General features: G+C 45.0%; 1 protein-coding gene across 1 annotated transcript in view; it reads right to left on the reverse strand.

Annotated features, from left to right (window-relative positions):
- The window catches only part of GABRG2 (gamma-aminobutyric acid type A receptor subunit gamma2), a 142,649-nt gene that overhangs the window by 74,817 nt on the left and 55,551 nt on the right, over positions 1-12,281 (reverse strand). Inside the window, exons 2-3 of the mRNA XM_066589798.1 lie at positions 9,688-9,836; positions 6,234-6,301 (exon numbers count right to left, since the gene is read on the reverse strand). Coding sequence (XP_066445895.1) covers positions 6,234-6,301; positions 9,688-9,836 — 217 coding nt within the window. The remainder of the gene's footprint in view (positions 1-6,233; positions 6,302-9,687; positions 9,837-12,281) is intronic.

Consider the following 12,281-nt stretch of genomic DNA (forward strand, 5'->3'; position numbering starts at 1 on the left):
GGTGCAGCCTACGTATTGCTTACGTATCGCTGCTGTCCGCTGGTGGAGAAGAGAAGTCTGGGGAAATCCAGGCTTTGTTCATCTTGATGAGTGTTAGCCTGTCGGCACTGTCGGTTGACAGGCGGGTACGCTTATCTGTGATGATTCCCCCAGCCGCACTAAACACCCTCTCCGACAAGACGCTAGCCGCAGGACAAGCAAGCACCTCCAGGGCATACAGCGCTAGTTCAGGCCACGTGTCCAGCTTCGACACCCAGTAGTTGTAGGTGGTAGAGGCGTCACGGAGGACGGTCGTGCGATCCGCTACGTACTCCCTCACCATCCTTTTACAGTGCTCCCGCCGACTTAGCCTTGACTGGGGAGCGGTGACACAGTCTTGGTGGGGAGCCATAAAGCTGTCCAGGCCCTTAAAGACTGTTGCACTGCCTGGGCTGTACATGCTGCTCGATCTCCGCACCTCCCCTGCTACCTGGCCCTCGGAACTGCGCCTTCTGCCACTAGCGCTGTCGGATGGGAATTTTACCATCAGCTTGTCCGCCAGGGTCCTGTGGTATAGCAACACTCTCGAACCCCTTTCCTCTTCGGGAATGAAACTGGGAAGGTTCTCCTTATAGCGTGGGTCGAGCAGTGTGTACACCCAGTAATCCGTAGTGGCCAGAAAGCGTGCAACGCGAGGGTCACGAGAAAGGCATCCTAACATGAAGTCAGCCATGTGTGCCAGGGTACCCGTACGCAACACATGGCTGTCTTCACTAGGAAGATCACTTTCAGGATCCTCCTCCTCCTCCTCCTCCTCCTCCTCCTCAGGCCATACACGCTGAAAGGATGACAGGCAAGCAGCAGGGGCACCGTCAGCAGTGGGCCAAGCTGTCTCTTCCCCCTCCTCCTCATCCTCCTCATGCTCCTCCTCCTCCTCCTCCTGAATGCGCTGAGATATAGACAGGAGGGTGCTCTGACTATCCAGCGACATACTGTCTTCCCCCGCCTCCGTTTCCGAGCGCAAAGCGGCTGCCTTTATGGTTTGCAGGGAACTTCTCAAGATGCATAGCAGAGGAATGGTGACGCTAATGATTGCAGCATCGCCGCTCACCACCTGGGTAGACTGCTCAAAGTTTCCAAGGACCTGGCAGATGTCTGCCAACCAGGCCCACTCTTCTGTAAAGAATTGAGGAGGCTGACTCCCACTACGCCGCCCATGTTGGAGTTGGTATTCCACGATAGCTCTACGCTGCTCATAGAGCATGGCCAACATGTGGAGCGTAGAGTTCCACCGTGTGGGCATGTCGCACAGCAGTCGGTGCACTGGCAGATTAAAGCGATGTTGCAGGGTGCGCAGGGTGGCAGCGTCCGTGTGGGACTTGCGGAAATGTGCGCAGAGCCGGCGCACCTTTACGAGCAGGTCTGACAAGCGTGGGTAGCTTTTCAGAAAGTGCTGAACCACCAAATTAAAGACGTGGGCCAGGCATGGCACGTGCGTGAGGCTGCCGAGCTGCAGAGCCGCCACCAGGTTACGGCCGTTGTCACACACGACCATGCCCGGTTGGATTCTCAGCGGCGCAAGCCAGCGGTCGGTCTGCTCTGTCAGACCCTGCAGCAGTTCGTGGGCCGTGTGCCTCCTATCTCCTAAGCTGAGTAGTTTCAGCACGGCCTGCTGACGCTTGCCCACCGCTGTGCTGCCACGCTGCGCGACACCGACTGCTGGCGACGTCCTGCTGCTGCTGACACATCTAGATTGCGAGACAAAGGTTGAGGAGGAGGAGGAGGGTGCTTTAGTGGAGGAAGCATACACCGCCGAACATACCACCACCGAGCTGTGGCCCGCAATTCTGGGGGTGGGTAGGACGTGAGCGGTCCCAGGCTCTGACTCTGTCCCAGCCTCCACTAAATTCACCCAATGTGCCGTCAGGGAGATGTAGTGGCCCTGCCCGCCTGTGCTTGTCCACGTGTCCGTAGTTAAGTGGACCTTGCCACTAACCGCAATGGTGAGGGCGCGTACAATGTTGCGGGAGACGTGGTCGTGCAGGGCTGGGACGGCACATCGGGAAAAGTAGTGGCGACTGGGAACTGAGTAGCGCGGGGCCGCCGCCGCCATCATAGCTTTGAAAGCCTCCGTTTCCACAACCCTATACGGCAGCATCTCAAGGCTGATAAATTTGGCTATGTGGACGGTTAACGATTGAGCGTGCGGGTGCGTGGCGGCGTACTTGCGCTTGCGCTCCAACACTTGCGCTAGCGACGGCTGGACTGTGCGGTGCGAGACATTGCTGGATAGGGCCGAGGACAGCGGAGGTGAGGGTGTGGGTGCAGGCCATGAGACGGTAGTGCCTGTGTCCTGAGAGGGGGGTTGTATCTCAGTGGCAGGTTGGGGCACAGGGGGAGAGGCAGCGGTGCAAACCGGAGGCGGTGAACGGCCTTCGTCCCACCTTGTGGGGTGCTTGGCCATCATATGTCTGCGCATGCTGGTGGTGGTGAGGCTGTTGGTGGTGGCTCCCCGGCTGATCTTGGCGCGACAAAGGTTGCACACCACTGTTCGTCGGTCGTCAGGCGTCTCTGTGAAAAACTGCCAGACCTTAGAGCACCTCAGCCTTTGCAGGGTGGCATGGCGCGAGGGTGCGCTTTGGGAAACAGTTGGTGGATTATTCGGTCTGGCCCTGCCTCTACCCCTGGCCACCACACTGCCTCTTGCAACCTGCCCTGCTGCTGCCCATGCCTCCCCCTCTGAAGACCTGTCCTGTGTAGGCGTTGCACACCAGGTGGGGTCAGTCACCTCATCGTCTTGCTGCTCTTCCTCCGAATCCTCTGTGCGCTCCTCCCTCGGACTTACTGCTCTTACTACTACCTCACTGCAAGACAACTGTGTCTCATCGTCATCGTCCTCCTCACCCACAGAAAGTTCTTGAGACAGTTGGCGGAAGTCCCCAGCCTCATCCCCCGGACCCCGGGAACTTTCCAAAGGTTGTGCATCAGTGACGATAAACTCCTCTGGTGGGAGAGGAACCACTGCTGCCCAATCTGAGCAGGGGCCCGAGAACAGTTCCTGGGAGTCTTCCCGCTCCTGAGCATGTGTCATTGTAGTGGAGTGAGGAGGCTGGGAGGAAGGAGGAGCAGCAGACAGAGGATTCGGATTTGCAGCAGTGGACGGCGCAGAACTGTGGCTGGACGATAGGTTGCTCGAAGCACTTTCTGCCATCCAGGACAGGACCTGCTCACACTGCTCATTTTCTAATAAAGGTCTCCCGCATGGACCCATTAATTGGGCGATGAATGTGGGGACGCCAGAAACGTGCCTCTCTCCTAATCGCGCAGCAGTCGGCTACGACACACCTGGATCAGGAGCTCGGCCTGTGCCCACACCCTCACTTGGCCCTCCGCGTCCTCGGCCGCGTCCACGTCCTGTAGGCCTACCCCTACCCCTCAGCATGCTGTATTACCAGTGATTTGATTTCACAGGCAGGAAATTAATTGGCGCAAGCCTGCAGGCCAAATATAATTTTTTAACTTTTTTTAAAAAGGAAAGGCCCACTGCCTCTAGTGAATGAATAATAAGTTTAATAACTGTGTTGCGGCCCTGCAAAAGTGTCACAGAACTTTACTGTTGCAGAGTTATTAACTGTGGCAGAGCAGGTATTTCCCAGGCAGGAAAGAAATTGGCGCAAGGCTGCACTCAACCGTAGCTGGTTGCGTCTGATTTTTTTTACGTTCTCCACGCAGCACACACGTACCCAGAGCCCTGACGGCTGTCAGAGGCAGGGCAAATATACTTTTTTCCCTTTTGTTTAAAAGGAAAGGCCCACTGCCTCTAGTGAATGAATAATACGTTTAATAACTGTGTTGCGGCCCTGCAAAAGTGTCACAGAACTTTACTGTTGCAGAGTTATTAACTGTGGCAGAGCAGGTATTTCCCAGGCAGGAAAGAAATTGGCGCAAGGCTGCACTCAACCGTAGCTGGTTGCGTCTGATTTTTTTACGTTCTCCACGCAGCACACACGTACACAGAGCCCTTAGGACTGACAGAGGCAGGGCAAATATACTTTTTTCCCTTTTGTTTAAAAGGAAAGGCCCACTGTGCCTATTCAATGACTAATAACTGTGTTGTGGCCCTGCCTACACAATTCTGTGCCTGTAGTATCAATGCAGGGTGCAATGCTCTGCACCGCCGATTTTGAGAAAAAAAAAAGCAACACAGCTAACAGCAGCCTGCACAGTACTCCACACAGTTAAATGTGGCCCTAGAAAGGACCGTTGAGGTTCTTGAAGGCTACACTCACTCCTAACACTCTCCCTGCCTAAGCACCACTTCTGTCCCTAATGCCAGGTGCAATGCTCTGCACCGCCGATTTTGAGAAAAAAAAAAAAAAGCAACACAGCTAACAGCAGCCTGCACAGTACTCCACACAGTTAAATGTGGCCCTAGAAAGGACCGTTGAGGTTCTTGAAGGCTACACTCACTCCTAACACTCTCCCTGCCTAAGCACCTCTTCTGTCCCTAATGCCGGGTGCAATGCTCTGCACTGCCGATTTTGAGAAGAAAAAAAAATTTCTCCACTGCTAACAGCAGCCTGCACACATGTAGATGTGGCCCTAAGAAGGACCGTTGGGGTTCTTGAAGCCTACACTCACTACAAACACTCTCCCTACAGCAACTCCAATAGAACAGCACTGTCCCTCAGCTAACTCACAAGGCATGTGTGGCGAGCCGCGGGAGGGGCCGATTTTTATACTTGGGTGACATCAGATCTCCCCAGCCACTCACAGCAGGGGGGTGGTATAGGGATTGAACGTCACAGGGGGAAGTTGTAATGCCTTCCCTGTCTTTCAATTGGCCAGAAAAGCGCGCTAACGTCTCAGAGAGGAAACTGAAAGTAACCGGAACACCGCGTGGTGCTCGTCACGAGTAACGAGCATCCCGAACACCCTAATATTCGCACGAATATCAAGCTCGGACGAGTACGTTCGCTCATCTCTAGTTATTTTGCATTTTTTAAAAGATGGCTGTGAAAAAGATGGCTATGTAAATAGATACATAGATTTACATTAACTCTTTTTTATCGCTTAGTACACACTACTTTTAAAAAATGCAAAAAAGAAAAAAATGATGCATATTTTCTGTCACCATCATCTGACCACCACTGCAGGTGCGGACAACTCTCCGCAGCACCGGAAGAAAGAACATATGACCGGCAATGGAGCCAGTCATGTGTTCTTTCTCTGCACCTGCAGTGCGGCCGTCTAATCCTGCAGGAAGATGGGCGCATCGGCGCTCGGATGCGCCTGTGTGACTGAGCCCTAAAAGTAAAATTCCCTAATGGGACCTAAAAAAATAAATACCATTTCTTACATAAGGTTTACCATTTTTCATAAATTATTTTCATTGAATAAAAAAATTAAATGAAAAAGTCAAGAAAATACAGAATGCCATGCAAAACATTTTTTCTAGTAGCATTAAAGGGGTTGTCCCGCGGCAGCAAGTGGGTCTATACACTTCTGTATGGCCATATTAATGCACTTTGTAATGTACATTGTGCATTAATTATGAGCCATACAGAAGTTATAAGAAGTTATTGACTTACCTGTTCCGTTGCTGGCGTCCTCGTCTCCATGGTTGCCGTCTAATTTTCGCCGTCTAATGGCCAAATTAGACGCGCTTGCGCAGTCCGGGTCTTCTGCTCTTCTCAATGGGGCTCCGTGTAGCTCCGCCCCGTCACGTGCCGATTCCAGCCAATCAGGATGCTGGAATCGGCAATGGACCGCACAGAAGAGCTGCGGTCCACGGAGGTAGAAGATCCCGGCGGCCATCTTCACCGGGTAAGTAAGAAGTCACCGGAACACGGGGATTAAGGTAAGCGCTGTCCGGTGTTCTTTTTTAACCCCTGCATCGGGGTTGTCTCGCGCCGAACGGGGGGGGTTGAAAAAAAAAAAAACGTTTCGGCGCGGGACAACCCCTTTAATTACAGGGGCAGAAGGGTTTAAATAGTCGGGATTAGAGTGCTCTCTGATTACAGATATTAGCACAGTGGGTGACAGTTAATAACAGCCATGCTCTAGCAGGTGGTCTCACAGCATAATCACTATCATATATGTGTATGTTAGGATATAGAAAAAGGATAATCTCTTACATGTATGCCCCTTGGCATACATGTCAGAGACTATGTGCGTGTAAGGGGTTAATAACGGAATAGTAGCTCCATTATATTCAAGGAATTATTTACAAATAAAAAATAAATGACACTCACCATGTTGATGGCATTTACTGGTCCAATACTGTTAACATACATGTCCGTGTGTATAACTGTTGGCTTTACTGTTAGCAAGAAAAAGCATAATTACTTTAAAATGAAATATCCTACGTAATACATTTACGATATATTAATTTGACATTTCTTTTTATTTTCTGTAACTCTTTTAACCTTGTTTTTCCATGAGATACCTCCAATTTCATAATATTTTTGAACAGTTGGACTAGTTTGTATCATTTCTGAGCCATTTAATGAAATGTCCTTTTTTAGACTCTATTTATACTGCATTTGAATAGACATGGTGTATACATACATTAAATGTATAGCCCAGTCATATGCAGCTATATACCATACAGTTGTATATGTTGCAAACTGGCCAAGACTATAGAAAAAGAAAAATGTGTTGCCAATTCATACCTGCCACATATAAGCCAAAACACCTTTCTTCAGGCCATTGTTGCCAATTTTGTCTTATTGAGGAAATAAATGCTTCCTGAACTCACAAGTTCAGTCAGCTAATTTACTTGCATCAGGTTAATTTCTCTCACTCCTCCATCATTAATTTTAACTCTTGATACCATTAGACATAGAATAAATGTCTCTTCCTCTATTTTAAATTGTATTAGTGTCTTGCCATTATTACCTTGTGTAATACAACAGTTCTGTTGACTTTTACAAATCATTCTGTATTGGGTTTGGAAAAATCTCTCACTCTCTTTAGTGCCTTACAAAGTATTCAAGTTTATAATCTACTGCATATCAAACAATGTAAGGCTGACTATTAGTGTTGAAAAGACAGAACCAGTCAAACCCTATTTTGGGTTGAATTTTGCTAAAAGTTCAGTCCATGCTGAACTCAAACAGGAGGAGGAGGAATGGTGGCTTAGTGGCTAGCACTGTTGCCTTGCAGCACTGGGATCCATGATTCACAACTGACCAAGGACAACATCTGCATGGAGATTGCATGTTCTCCTGTGTTTGTGTGGGTTTCTTCTTTATAATAATCTTTATTTATATATTGCATACATTTATCAAGGGAAAGGAAGAAGAAGCATGCTGGCTCAGTGTTTAGCACTGTTGCCTTGTAGTGCTAGGGTTGTAGGTTCAAATCTGACCAAGGACAACATCTGCTTGGAGCTTGTATGTTCTCCCTGTGTTGGTGTATGTTTACTTCCACACTACAAAAACATACCAATATGTAAATATAGAATGCAAGCCTCAATGAGAACAGAAAATATCAAGTGATATAAAAGTGCTGTGTGATCTAAATAAAGGCAATTATTATGAAACATAGGGAAAACATATAAACACCATGGAGATATTGTTCTTGGTCAGATCTGAACCTAGGATCCCAACACTGCAAGGCAACAGTGCTAACCAATGAGCCACACCACCCCCACATTTTAGAGGTACTGGTGAAGTTCCAGTTGAATTTGGACTGAACAGAAATTCTGCGAACCAACCAAACTTTTCAAAGGTTAACTCATCTCTACTGATAATTGATGGCCAAGAGAGAGGGACAAGACTAAAGACATCATAATAAGCATTAGCTTTCTCCGACTGGGTTCACAATTCACATTTCATATTCCTGCTCTGATGTAAGAACACAAGATCTGTCTTATAATGAAAACAAACACTTCAAAATGGACCGATTTAATATAATACAGTCTTCCAGCCCTCTGGCATTTCCCAGCACAAAGTAATGCATCATTCTGTGCTATTTTGTCTGGCATTTAGTTTCTGATCTGCACCAGAGGACCTGAACAGAGCCCCGGGCACAGAAGTGAAGATAGCTGCTACTGTTGAAGTGGCCTTGTTTGTATATTTTTAGATTTCTTTAGAAATTCTATGATATTCTAGCTTGCTTTTATATTGAGTTATCTATATACAGTCCATCAAATGTAATCAATATAAAGAGACAAGAGAAAATAATATACTGAGCACAAGTAGTGGGATGTATTATATGACCTAGTACTTTAAAAAAAAATTAAATATGCATTGGTGTTTGAAAGTTTGAGAACCCTTTTAATATGCCTGCTTATATTTGATCTAAAACTACATCAGATTTTCACTCAAGTCCTAAAAGTACAAAAAGAGACTCCACATCAAAAACATGAGTCAAAAATATTGAATTTGGTCATTTATTTATTGGGGAAAATGTTCTAATATCACATGTCTGAGTGGCAAAGTATGTTAACCATAACTTTCAGCATTTGGTGTGACCTCCCAACAACTACATCTAAATATTTTCAGTAATTATTCATTAGTTCTTCAAAGCTTGATGGAATTTTAGCCCATTCCTAAATACAAACCGCTTCAACTGTGCTATATTGGTGGATTTCCTCCCATGAACTGCTCACTTCATGTCCTTCAGGTCCACAACATTCATCACTGTGTTTCACAGATGTTTTTATGCTGTAATGTAGTATTTTTTTCTCTCCATTCACAAAACATTGTTCAAATAGCCTTCTGCCTTGTTCAAGTGATCTTTAGCAGACTGCAGGTGGGCAGCAATGTTCTTTTGAAGAGCAGCAGCTTTCTCCTTGTAATCCTGCCATGCAGACCATTGTTGTTCAGGGTCCTCCTGATGGTGGACTCATAAACATTAACATTAGCTAATGTGAGATAGGCTTATCATTGCTTAGAGGATTCCGTTGTGATCTTATGGCTTATAGACTATCATGTGCCTCCACTTGGCATGATCTTTGTTGGTTGACGACTCATGGGGAGGAAAATAATGACCTTGAATATCCTTCATTTGTAGACAGTCAGCCCGATGATGGATTGGTGGAGTTCAATCTCTTTAAAGACGGTTTTGTATCCTTTTCCAACCAGATGAGCATCAACAACTCTTCTTCTGAGGTCCTCAGAAATCTCCTTTGTTCGTGTTGTGACACACTTATACAAAAAATTGTTATGAAGATCAGACTTTAATAGATCCCTGTTATTTAAATAAAATGGGTCACCCACTCACACCTGATTGTCATCCCATCAATTGAAAACATTTGACTCTTATTTCACCTTCAAATTATCTGTTAATCCTAAAGTTTCACATACTTTTGCCACTCAGAGACATGTAACAATGGATGATTTTCCTCAATAAATAAATAACCAAGTCTAATATTTTTGACTTATTTGTTTCTCTTTATCTACTTTTAGGACTTTTGTACTTTTATGTCAAATATTAATAAAAAAATCTTGTTATTTGTAAAGTGCCAACTTATTCCACAGCACTTTCAAGTAATTTATTTATCCCCCCCCCCCCCCCCCCCCCCCCGACTTAGAGCCGGCTACCTGAACCAAGCGGGAATTGAACTTGCAACCTTCAGGTCATGAGTGAAAGTTTAGGACTACATTTCTGCTATCTTAGCACTCTGTAAATTTGGAATGGTTCACAAACTTTCAAGCACCACTATATTAGTTGTTAAATAGTATGCTGCATGCTTTATACCTCCAATATCAGGCCTGAGCTTGTTGTCATAACCCTTTAAAAGTCCATTTAGAATAGAAGTAACGTCATTATCATGGAATTTTCTTGTCAACAGCCATGTTTTGTTAGATGGTGCATCTTCATAATCTTCATCTTCTTTTTGAACAGAACTGCAGGAAGAACATAAAAAGATCAAATTTTAAATAGATCAATTTTTTTAATATTCAAATACTTAGTAACTTATTTTAATAACATCGCTGTATTATTAATTAGGAGACAATGATATAATAGGATGAAAGGCCAATTATATGGGCCATTTTTATACAAATCATCATAGAAAACTCTTTAGAACGCTTCTAAAAACATGACAGTTTATTTGATATATTTAATACTTAATAGCAGGATTTATTTTTTGTTAACTCCTTCAGGAATGGCTTATTTTGGGCCTTAACTTCAAAGCATATTTTTATTTCTTTTTTCTTCATCACATTTCAATAGCCATAACATTTTATTTTTTTAATATACATAGCTATAAAAGGGCTTGTTTTTTTGCGGGACAAGGTGCACTTTCCAGTGGCACAATTTTATGAGTCATATAACTTTTCTTTGGCACATTTCAATGAAAAGTAATATTTTTATGCGGTACATTCCGAGAGCCATAACATTTTTATTTTTCTTTCACTGTTGCTGAATGTATGCTTCTTATTTGCAGGACAAGAAATATTTTCCACAATTTTTCCTATTTTTTCTTACTGTGTGGTTTAAATAGGCACTTCAGTAAAAACACATTTTTCCATTCCTGCACCCCTCACCTTATTGTCTGTCATACTCTGGAGATCTCCTATGTATATTGCAGTCACTTTCATGCAGTGCAGCTTCCTGTCTAATTTATCAGGCAACATCTTCATTTATAGATTTCTCCCTGCATGACCAGCTAGCCATAGTACTATCTCTGCCTGCTGGGAGGACAAGTGTAATTATCATTAACCTCTACATTATCTAAATTAGCTATAGATCATAAGTATACAGTCATGGAAGATGAACTGGGATCTCCTCTACTATAACTGTATGACAGGAGCCTCTAAATCATCAGTAGTAACTGTAATAAGAGTCCCTTCACCACAGACACAGACTTGATAACTATGTGTCATACACTGCATGTAGGTCAGGAGCGGTGTTGTGCCTTCTTAAGGAGAGCACTCAAAAAGTATGTGGAGACACCTAGGGGGTGAGTGAGTTGGGGGTGGCATAGTCTCTCCTCAATGAGAGCAGCCGAAAGGGGTATGGGGACACCTAAAAGGTGAGTAAGGAAGCTTTTAAGGCCATGCTAGCTCCTCTGGGTAATTTATGCAAATAAGGAAGATGGAAAAATAAATCTCCAGAAGCCTGTTGCACAATGATGAGGGGCAAACACCCCGAAACAACTGTATGTGTATGGTTTTCCAGCTTGGTTTCCTATTCACAATTATTATTAAGACTTGTTAAAAATTCACTTTGATTTGAAGGAATGCTGCCATCCAATAGGTGGCACTGCAGAGGTATTTTTACATCTTCCTTACTTGCATACACTATGTAATTTCATCATACAGGACGTTTTGGTGACAGAGCTCTGGTGACCCTTTCAAATAATAGAAAGGCAAGTAATTCACAAGGGGGCATCATGAGATTACCAACTGAAGAGACGTTTTCAAATAGAAAGGGATAACTAAACAAGATAATGCTAATTGACTTGCATATACTGGGGGGTATCTACATAAAAAAAAAATCACAAGTGTCTATTTAACCCCTTAACGATACAGGGTGTGTATTTATGTCCTGGACATTTAGAGTATGAATGGATGGGTATCGTGGATCAATCCCACTCCATACAATGCGGATGCCAGCTGTCACCTGCTTGCAACATCTCCAATCAGCAGCGCCACTGGTCAGAGCTGTAACCCTTTATATGCTGCCATCAATTCTGACAGCATCATTTTAATACCCTGATTGATGCTTGGGGGTCCTGCACTGTCCCCTGCAATAGCATCACGGCAGCAGTGTAATCAAACCATTGCAAGTTCATGTAAAAATGAGTTTTAAATAGTTTTATTAGTTATTAAAAAAAACCTATAATAAAAAAATCAAAATAAAAAAGCGAAGATGGCTTGATAGGCAGTCTGCTAAAGCAGCCCTGGGGCCTTTCAAAAGGCCCCCGGCTTCCATGACACCTGCACGGCCTCCCTGATCTCACCACGGGGGGGCCGTGCGGGACCCCCGAACATCGTTCGTATATTATATTATATTATGTATACTGTTTCCCTCTGCTAACAGAGACAGCAGAGCCAGGAAACAATTTTGTGCAAGCCTGCTGTAATGCTTAGCTGCGTATTAATTAGGACTACTACCCCCAGCAGACACGCAATACACTGAAGACGGTCACAGGCAGCCCAAATATAGTATTTTTCCCCAATTTTTTTGAAAAAGCCCACTGCCTATATAGCCTGTATATCTCTTTCCCTGTACCACTGTCCCTGCCTCATCAGTACTGGCCCTATACTCTGTACAATGACTGCAGACTGAGGACGCAATGGTCTGCACGCCCGATATACAAAGAAAAAAAAAAATGTGCAACATTG

Source organism: Eleutherodactylus coqui, chromosome 2, assembly GCF_035609145.1.
Source record: "Eleutherodactylus coqui strain aEleCoq1 chromosome 2, aEleCoq1.hap1, whole genome shotgun sequence".
Lineage (NCBI taxonomy): Eukaryota > Metazoa > Chordata > Amphibia > Anura > Eleutherodactylidae > Eleutherodactylus > Eleutherodactylus coqui.